General features: G+C 39.5%; 1 protein-coding gene across 1 annotated transcript in view; it reads right to left on the bottom strand.

The window, feature by feature from the left end:
• NELL2 (neural EGFL like 2) overlaps nt 1–10,981 on the bottom strand; it is a 438,054-nt gene that overhangs the window by 315,800 nt on the left and 111,273 nt on the right. Inside the window, exons 4-9 of the mRNA XM_013006940.2 lie at nt 5,206–5,379; nt 5,020–5,116; nt 2,800–2,872; nt 2,546–2,628; nt 1,555–1,683; nt 76–178 (exon numbers count right to left, since the gene is read on the bottom strand). Coding sequence (XP_012862394.1) covers nt 76–178; nt 1,555–1,683; nt 2,546–2,628; nt 2,800–2,872; nt 5,020–5,116; nt 5,206–5,379 — 659 coding nt within the window. The remainder of the gene's footprint in view (nt 1–75; nt 179–1,554; nt 1,684–2,545; nt 2,629–2,799; nt 2,873–5,019; nt 5,117–5,205; nt 5,380–10,981) is intronic.

Below are 10,981 nucleotides of genomic sequence, written 5' to 3'. Positions count from 1 at the left end.
ACCTTTACGTTTACCAAACACACACACACACACACACACACACACACAGAGTATTCCCTTAAACAGTCTGCTCACCTTTGCACTCTTTACAGCACTTGCCATCCACATATGTCAAAGCGGACTTCAGTGGGCAGTCAGGAATTGGGCAGACTAGAGTTTCACACTGGATTGTTCCATTCTGAGTAGAAAACAATATTTATTTAAAGCTTTTTCAAATTATCATTTGGTAGTCTTCCGGTCTTTTGGAAGACTTCTTTAATGTCACATTCTTCACATAAAATGTCACAACTCTCACGATTCTCTCTGGTTATTATATATAAAAAGCCCATGATACAGAGACCTGCACTAACACAAATAGGATTTTAACACAGGGATGTGTTTGCTCCAATCTCCTAGCAGGCTCTGTCTTTAACCGAGTGAGCATTCACACCTCCTGTAAAATGCAGATACGGCACAGGTGGAAGGACAGGCACAACCTGACAGCAAGAGTAGGCAGACGGCAAGCCCGGGCGACCCGTTTCCCCCAAACTAGTCCGTAAAATAAACACCAATAAACTAAGAACTCCCTAGAATACCTGCTGCCATCCAGCAAGACCCAACCACAGATCCTAGACTCCCCTCCACAGATATGTAAGGTAGGGGAGGCCACCGTCACCAGGCGGTGCCTACACTCACCACGAGGCAGCATAACACCCCACACAGGGACTGTCAAGGAATTTCATTCTTCAAGGTCATGGAGAGCTCTCAGATCGCTCAGTTTTTTCAAGTCTGTTTATGGATCTTACTCGACAACAGTCATATATTTTACTCAATTAATAGACTTTGTTGTACTTTTTTAAGAACTAAAACTGTTTGGTATATATTCCTGGAGAAAACAATCCTAGAGTGCATGTGTGAGCACAGACGCAGTCATTTCTGAGCCTGCTTTTCAGATGGCGGGTATTCTCTTCTTAATAAACTGGGTGGGCGTATTTAAAAGGCCACCTAATATACATAGATATTTGACTTCTTTCTAGTCATCCAGCTTTAACAGAGGTGTTCCTGGGAAATTTAAGAATTCAAAATCAAACAAGTTTTGGTTTTCTACTTATATTATGTTGTATTATTGACCTATTCAGGAGGATCTGATTTATTTAAAAGCCATTGTTTGTTTATATGGCTCGATCCAGTCACAATACTTAATGCTGTATATAGTTAGTTTTAATAAAACGCACACATAAATAAATGGAGTGAAATCTACTGGAAATGTTATGGATAACAGGTCAGAATTCTTTTGGGAATCACCTGTGGTCCTAATTTAAGTGACTACATGCATGAGTGTACCAATAAACTTACATTTTGCAGCATTTTTGAATCATAAACATACGTTTTTGTAGGCTAGAGAAGGCTTTTAATAATGTGGCATTCGGTGCTTTAAGTTTGACCGTGTTTGCTGTCGTTTCCGTGTTGGCACTTGAGGAAATGGGTCTTCAAGTGGGCTTAACTCTGCTTTAATAAAGTTTGATAGAGGAAGGCCGCTGACTTCCTTTCCTGCGACGTAAGTGGGAGTCATACCAGGCACGTGCAGTTGTTACAGCCGTCTGTCCAGGACTCGGATTCTCGGTAGGTGCTTCCCTTCGTGGTGCAAGTCCTTTCACAATAGCACTGATCCAGTCTATCCATTCGCTGTTCAGCTCGAGAAAGCTGCGGCACAAAGGAAAGGGGTTCGTATTGTTCACCATTCCAGCAACGCAGAAATGCAAAACACCGCAGTTGGCCTCTTTATGTTTTCAGTGTACAGCAGTGAATAACAGCAGGCCCATCAGCTGTTTACGATAAATATATTTGAGACTTTGGTTGGGAAGGAAAGGTTTTTCTCCCCACTTATTTATTTATTTTTGGTGATAAAATTATCCACTGCTTTTGAAACAAAGGCTAATTTACATTAAACGAAAGGCTAGTTGAAAGTAGCATCCAACACAATACAGAGAGAAGCCTTTTCCAATTCTAAAGTTATTTGTATGAATAGGCTCACTCAAGTGAACAATAAAAATTTTAATTTCTACTGTGTGAACAATAAATCACAAATCATACAATGTAGCATTTGGCTTATTAGCAATTACTCTGCAAACCGGTTGGTGAATAGTTACCCTAAGGCATTGGTGAGTAATCCTACGACTGTAACATTGTGATTAGCAAGAGAGGATCATTTCCTTGGTACACTTCTTCAGACTCTACTTCTTTACATTCGCCACACCTCCCTCTTTGTAACATAAACTAAACAAAAACGAATAAGAAGTACTGGAATACACGATAAATCCTGTTGTCATGAGCACTGTATAAACCAGGTAATCTGCCTCATTCCTGATCTACTAAATTGTTTATTATACAGATGGTCTGAATATGTATAAGCCCTTTCCTTGAGCAGGGATTTCGTTTCAATGGCTCTCAGCAAACAACATAGTAGGTGAAACTTTTCAACGGTGAACTCTGTGGTTTTGAAAGCAACTATCAGGAACCAAAGGGGTGTTTTTGCTCCACCAGTGAATTTTTGAGTAGCTTTTACCTTGGCTGATGTTTTGGCTAAAATGTCTTGCAGCTCCATGATTTTCTGTACGAGTGCATGGAAGTCGTTGCACGTTGGACAGGCTGGAATGAAAACACTACATCGGTCAAGTTGTACTTAGAAAGGACTTTCAATCTGGTTAAGTGTATGGTGACAACAGATGCATGGAAACTTCACTTGCAAACTGACATTGCGAACAAAATTAAGCCAGAAGCACACTTTTCATCACACAGTGTAAGAACTAAGAGACTTACTGCGATTGAGATCTGGGCACTGAGCAATAAATCCTTGAGGCATGACGAGTAACTGCACATCCTGCATTATACCCTGTGTGTAGGGGGAGAAAGACATTACTTAACGCTACGCAAACGATGTCCAACAGTCAAGTTCAGGAAGGAAAATATTACAGGCTAGCCTCACTTAATTCCCTGAGAAAAGAGATATTTTGAATACATTTCTTCCACATCATAACAAGAGGAAAGAAAAATGTCAGGCAAAATAGGTGATTACCCATGTACTCTCTAATTGATAATATTTTTAAAGCCTGAAAATTAAATGTCAAGGTGTAGTTAAGAGGGAATAGTCATGTGTTTTTTTCAGGTGTTATTTTCAGTTAGCCACTGAAGATTTGAGAATGACCTTTAAAAAAAAAAAATCAACCTAGAAATCAGTTCTGGTTTCAGCAACACTGAAACTGATATTACTTTTAAATTTAATGCAATCATACATTTTTTTAAAGACTAGGAAAACTGAGTTATGAAAGCAATCCTCATTTGGATATTTAATAATTTGCAGTCGGGTGTTTTAAAAATTAATTTCTCAATTTGAAAAGGATTTATGAAGCAGATGCAGCAACACAGAGCAATGAGTCATCAGGTGTATTAAAAGTTTAGCACGAATATATATATATTTTTTTAGCACGAATATTTTTTAATGCTAACTAGAAATGACCCATTTTACACAGAAGGCCATATCACGTGCTTATAGGCAAAATTTACATACATCCTTACTCCTTAAGTTAAAATTAGTTTCCTGCTTGCTGAACTCTTGAAGCAAAGGCCAAGTGGTAGCTCAGAAGTTATCTCATTCAACACAGGCCAGCTCTCCCTCTCATCCACCACCCCTCTTTCTCCCTTCATCAATTTTGTATATCTTCTTTAACTGATAGTTCACTTTGTCATTTATAGAACTTTCTACTGTCAAGGATGACAGGACCAACATAGGGTAAAGGCAATGCTGAATGTACTTATAAAGATTTACCAGTCCATTTTGGCCAATACTCATAATCTTCTATATGTTAATCTTATTAATTAATTAATGGTGCTTTAGTATACTGAGCGGATTCAGAAGGCACTTTTGGACTAACCCTTACTTCTTGGAAACAGGGCTAACATGACAGTAATCTATTTGGTGCACTATACAATTCTCTCAGACACCATTCACTGATTGTAATAAAAGTATGCCCCATAGAGTTCTGCACTCAATTTAGGTAAGGAGCATTTTGAGGGCACCTCTGAACTCCATCGGACAGACTGCCAAGGTAAAATAGCTCCATCTTTCCAAGAAGAGAGATCTGACATGCACAAAGCACATTTACCAGCCGTCGTAAGAAAAAAGGCAGGGGCATGCGTTTTTGAGAATTTGCAAGCATAGAATCAATACCCCATTCTTGCCAGGTACTAGCTGTCTAATTTGGGCAAATTACTTAACCCCTCTGAGCAGGCTTATGCATATGTAAAAGATGAACAGAATTCTCTCCATCAAAGCCAGTAATGGTAAGATAAAATATTCAAAGCACTTAGTATATAATAGACAATGTGTAAAGACAGTTTATGACACCTTTCTATGATTAAAAACTTCACATATAGCACAGTTTTAAATGTACCGGCACATACGCTACCTAAAAATGCATGAGCTGGCCACAGCACCTATGATCAGTTTCACACCATCCATGGAGCTACTTCTGTATGTCAGGTCCTGCCAGGCTAAGAAGTGTAGCTATGGGAAACAACACCCACAGCAACTCGTCCTCAATTGCTAATGATCGCTCACAGCAGGGGATGGAATCTTGAATGGGGAATGGTAGAATCAGAAGCAAAAGGGCGCAGCTCAAATACGGGGCTCTGATCACACGGAGATGAATATGTGCTCCCCCTCAAGTTCTTGGTAGTAACCAATCTCCCATAACGGGGTTCGGGAAGCCCCTCTTCCAAGTTACTGATTTCAGGACTCCAAACCATCATTTCCTCCCTCCAGTTACCATTCTGATTCACCCACACGACAAAAATTTGGTGCTGTGCAGATTTTGATAGGTTGGCCAGGGCGACAGCAGTTTGAACCACTTCAAATCCCTGAGATAGAAAAATCAAATGATTCTGTGTCCCACCTGGAAAACTGAACTGTACTTTTTCATATTCATCAGAAACATTTACATTTATCCATTATATATACATTCATACTTTCTGCTTAGATACCTTAAAATATCCATGGGCATTATTTCTTTGTCCCAACCAAAAGGTTGTGCCAAGAGGCAAGTCCATGGAGGGCTTTTCCACCACTCTTTCATAAATTCTGCAAAAGAGAAATATCAGAGAAGGGGCGTGTGTAGGCAGTCATTTCTCAAAATCCTCCATTTTCTGGAGAGAGAATGTTTCACTTACTTATTGCAGTCGATATGTAAAATCAGATGGGAGGCGCTGATAGCTACGGAGAGCTTGTGCCACTTGTCATCCGCTAGAATGTAAGGAAACACTTCCGTGTGAGGATGACGGCTGCCTGAGCGGTAATGTAACCGTACTTCATTCCGATGGCCGCTGCTCTCCAGTTCCAGGTACCTGCGCAGTGGGGAAGGGTCAGAGAGCACCATTGTAAATCCAAAGCAACCGTTTCAATGGTTGAAATGATCTCTGCCTTGGGAAAGTTGGAGTGGGACTACTTTCCTTAGTTTCTCCCCTTAAGCAAAACTGGACATACATAAAACAAACATAACAAGGGTCTGAAATTTGAAAGGAAGTTAGCAAGGGCCCTGGGGACTCAAGGAACAACACAATGGTGTTTCCTATATAGGTGTGTGCGTGTGTCGATTTTTGTTTTGGTTTGTTTGCGTCATGTATCCGAGTACCCATTGAAGAAATCAATACCGTGAAATTGTAAGAAATTCAGAGAGAGTAGAAGCTTACTCTCTGTAGGCAATGGTATAAGGTGACGCTTAGAAAGACATAAAACTATTAAATATTATCTACATGCTTCAGACAAAAGTAGGGGGTCCACCCCACTCATGCCAGCAAAATCAAGGTGGGGCGTCTGGAGTTCTACCCTCTGAGGCTGTAACAAGGTCCCTAAAACCTCCAGTGGGGTGTTTTAGAGAATGTTAAGGAACCAAGACGTCCACCCTTGCTGGGGTCACTACAGAGTGACTCTGAGTCAGAACCCACTTGCGAGCAATGGGCATTTGGGTTGCTAGCCGTGAGCCACTCTGCCATACCCTTGAAGAGCACGTGTAGCGCCAGGGCTGCACAGATGTTGTCACCGGGCACTTGCCCCAGCTCGGCTAGGACAGTGTCAGGAGGGACTCAGTGGAAAGCTAGGACTTTCACTATTGCCTAGCAGTAACACAACCACCGACTGAGAGTGGGATCGGAGACACTGAGGGGAGCTGGATTTCCCTTCTTAACCCACAAATAACAGGAGCGCCCGATTCCAGTGTTAATGAGAACCAAGAAAGAAGCAAGGACTTCTATCTCATCCATCCATAACAATACAGAGTATACCATAAATTGGAGATTAATTTAAACAATATATGAAGACCCTCTACAAATCAATTTTTAAAAAGCAACTCAATGAATTTTTAAATCAGATCTATACTGCAGAACAGTGGTTCTCAACCTTCCTAATGCCATGACCATTTAATACAGTTCCTCATGTTGTGGTGACCCACAACCACAAAATTATCTTCGTTGCTACTTCATAACTGTAATTTTGCTACTGTTATGAATCGTCTTGTAAATATCTGATATGCAGGATGTATTTTCATGGTTACAAATTGAACATAATTAAAGCATAGTGAATAATCACAAAATATGTAATTATTTATTGTGAAATATTTATTTCTAATGACAAACAAATGAAATTTTGTCTTGAAGCATGGTATAGCATGGATAACAGTCTTCACGCCGGGTACTCGTATGTGGGCGTATCTGCACGTGGGCGGACCCGCCTGGAGACAGATAGAGGAGCGGTGCCTTGGTTCCTAAGACCACGTGTTTTCTGTTGGTCTTAGGCGACCCCTGTGAAAGGGTCGTTCAACCCCCAAAGGTGTCACGACCCACAGGTTGAGAACTGCTGATATAGATCAATAAAATAGAATAGGGAACCCAGATGTAAATGCACCTTCCTATGCGAAGTTGATTTTTTAACTGCAGTAAAGTGAAATGACTTACTATGACATTTCAATTCTTAGTCGTTGTAACTACCAAGTAGCATCAATGCAAAATAGGTACAAACAGAGGGGTCCTAATAAACACACTCTCAAACATAAGGAAAAATACACCAACTGCAGAAGACAGGTGGATAACTGGGAACTGGAAAAAATTAGTCATGTATGTGTATCAAAATATTTCCCCAAAAGAATTAAAAAAGAACCCATAGACTAACAGAAAAATATTTGGTATTGATCTATCTGACAAGAGAGTGACCTCTAAAATTTATAGAAAACTTTCAACCTCCTAACAGGAAAAATACAAACAATCTAACTGAAAAAATAGGGAGAGGACAAGAAGAGATGTTTTCCCAAAGACCTTCAGGTACCCAATAAACATATAAAGAAAGTCTGATGATCATTAGCCATTAAAAGAGACATAAATCAAAATAGCAATGAGATTTTTCTCACCCTAACATTGATAGCAAAGTTCATAAAAACAGAAAACAGCTGCTAGCAAGTGGGTGAAGACACTGGGACCCTCACACGCTGCTGATGGGACTATACAATAATGCAACCACTGTGGAAAACGATGTCACTTCCTTAAAAAATAAAAATATAAATGTCATCTGACCCAGGAATCATCCCCCTCCTTGGTTTATATCCTGGAGAAAAAGTGAAATACACATGGATGAACATGCACCCATATTCAGAGCAGTATAATTCACAGTAGCAAAAAATGACAACAACATAAATGTCCATTAATGAAAGAATAAATAAACAGACTATAATACATATGCACAGTAGAATACATTTGCACCGTTAAAGGATGATGATGAATCTGCAAGGTACCTCATTAAAGGGATGATGCAAGAAAACATTATCCTGGGTGGAATTAGTTAATCAAAAAAGGAAAAATATTGTATGAAGCCATTAGTGTTAAATGCGTGCTACAGGGGACAACACTAAACCTATAGGTTGGGAAGAGGGGCTGGCCTGCCACACACATATGGAAGCAAACCAAGAAGAATAAAGAGAGTGAGGGCCTAGACCCCATACTGGCACAGCAAGTGCCTGAGGATGACGTCCCTGCACAGACCTGCTAAGGCAAAGAGAGGAATGTACGGCCAACAACAGCTGGAGACATGATGCCCCCTCACTGTAGCATATCACAGCAGAGGACAATACTGGGGCACATGGTGGGGAGTGAGTCCGGTCTACCACCCCCACAGTGGAGCGAACCAAGAAGGGAACATAACAGATCAGCAACTTAAGAAAAGCAAAGCCACAAAACATCTGAGGAGACCCCAAAATTGACTTCAGGCTAGGATGGCAAGTTCCTAAAACTGCTCAGGACAGGTGTGGAGAAAGTCATAAAGGTCAGAGGGCAGATCTGGAATTATATATGCTTTTTCTTTTTTCTTTTTTGCTAGTTTTTTTCCCTCCTTTTATTTAATCTCGTTTTCTTTTTGTTTTGTCTCTGTTGTTATTTTGCCTACCTATATAAAATAGACATAGGCAGCAAGCCTGAGGAGAATGCAATGGGACTGATAGTTCTGGAGGGACTTTGAGAGATAAGGAGATTGGGGGTGGAAGGAGCGGTGAGCAAACACCACCATAGATGGGAACAACTAGGGAATTAAAAGCAACAATAAGGAAGAAAACGTAGAGATCCCAGTGATGCTGGAGCAACAGCAATGTAGCTGAGAGGAATTACTAAGAGGTAGAAGAAGGCAGAGCATCACGATGGGGCAAAAGGAAGGTAAAAAGAAAGTTCAGAGGAAATATCTAGGGATAGAGGTATAAATATAGGTGTTTACTCATGGTGGAAGGTATGAAAACAGTAATTTATCATTTATAAAGGGGGCACGAGGCAGGGGAGAGAAAAACGAGTAGCTGATACCAAGGGTTCAAATAGAGAGGACATGTTTATGAAATGATGATGGCGACATGTACAAATATGCTTTATACAATTGATGTATGGAAGAGCCCCCAATAAAACAATTTTTAAAAAGTAAAAATTCAGGAAATGTTTATATGGAATGAAACATTCTTTGATGGTTTTCAGGGATGGGAGGAGAAAGGAAGGTAAATTACTGGCTAGAAGGTAATTGGGTGAAAGGAAAGGCAATATATATACATATTATTTATTATATATATCTATATATATATAAAATAAGAGAGAGATCAGCAAAAATAATGATGAAGACAGGGGAAGAGACCAGGAGGATGTCAAAAGATAAAGGCAACAGCAGTAAATGCTGTCTAGTGTGAAATACACAGGTCCCCACACTCCTGTTGGGCCTGTAAACTGCCCTACTACCCATCACTTCCCAAATCACTTTGCTACCAAGAACCGTAAGTGACACATTGTGATTGTAGCCATATGGAAAAATATACATAAACTGGAATAAAAAGTAATACTTTGATTAAAAACAGTCATTTTCCATGATAGAGCTATGAGTGATGGTTCAACCTTTTTATTATCCTTTATCTTCCCATTTATCTTTAATGAACATTTACTATGGTAAATTAAAAACCAAGTCTTAAATCCCCAGAAGATAATTTGTCACTCTTGAACATCTTATGTCTCTCTGATTTGGTATTCATAATTTTGGAGAGGCAACTGAAATCAAAAATAAAGTTCATGCTTTATGATAATTTATGCCCTTGTTATTCAAATACCCTTTGCATTGGCAGAAACATAAACTAAATTAAGATTAGGCTTCAGAGAAAGAAGCTACAGTGGCAGGATATCATTCATTTTAACAACCTTATTCATAACTCAAGATCAAATGATAAAAATAAGGTCACATCTCAGCTGAGAAAAAGGTTGCATGCAACATGAAATGAGAATTTTCTTGCCACCTAAATTAAACCTAAACAGAAAAATGATCAGTTCATCTCAGTACATTAAGCTACCACCTAGTTGTAAATTAATCACCTAAAGAAAAGTCACATATACTTCTAGTGCCAGCTATATCATTAGTGTGGCTTATGGATGGCACAATTGCAAAGTAATTACACAGGCTTTGAAATGGAAAAACCCAGCTCAGACTCTCACTACAACTTATTACCTGGGCAGAATATCTAACCTCTGAATTCCTCAGATTCCTCATCTGTAAAATGAGGATTCAGTGTGATAATATAAAGTAAGGTACCTGAAACATAATAAGCGCTCAATAAATGGCAAACTGATTTTATTGCCATAAATCAATACAGTCAATGATTCCTACTAGGCATCATTTCTAAAATACAGCTTCTTATACATAGTTATCCAAATAAAAAGGAACGTGAATTCATTTTCTAAGCAGATGAATAAAGAAACCAGGAGACAGAAGTTAAAGGTGAAAATACGAGTTGAATTCATCTTATGGAAACAAAGTGATTACAGTGGCATTATTAAGGACCCCAATACAGCCAACTAAATATTCAAAGTGGTAGGGCCAAACCGTGAGTGAGTTTGTTGACTTGTTAATGAACAAAGGACTATGTGTCCTTTCACTGCATCACATTCCATGTCTCCCCATAACCTCTCATCATCTCCAAGGAGGGAGGAACCTCTAGATGTGGTTCACCGACAGCTGCACAGTAATGATGAACAGCAAATGCAGGGACTCCAGAAAGTCATTGTGGATGTTGAGGAAGCTGGAAGAGTGAAGGTTATTGCCAGAGTTTGCTGGGAATACATAAGCTAGTGAGAACGGCCAGAATCTAGAGACATTTTGAAACTACAACAGGAAGTATTTCCTCAGAATTACATGCATACTGGGAAAGAAAACAGAATTGAAAAACACTCCAAGTGTTTAGGTTAACCAACTGAAAGAAACTACCTGTCCTTTACTCCGAGGAAGAAGAGCTAAGGCAGAGCAAGCTAAAGTAAGAGGAGGACAAGTTTGATTTCAGACACGAGTCCTTTAATATTCAATTACAAATCCAAGATAAGATATGAGGTGGCCCATTAAATATAATTTGGGAGTCCAAGAGCAAAGACCAAGATAAGAGAAAGATTTTAGGCA

This window comes from Echinops telfairi, unplaced genomic scaffold (genome assembly GCF_000313985.2).
Source record: "Echinops telfairi isolate 266 unplaced genomic scaffold, ASM31398v2 ScPeMD7_12;HRSCAF=54, whole genome shotgun sequence".
NCBI classification, from domain to species: Eukaryota; Metazoa; Chordata; class Mammalia; order Afrosoricida; family Tenrecidae; genus Echinops; species Echinops telfairi.
The sequence above is the reverse complement of the archived record's forward strand: the minus strand, read 5'-3'. Positions and strand labels throughout refer to the sequence as shown.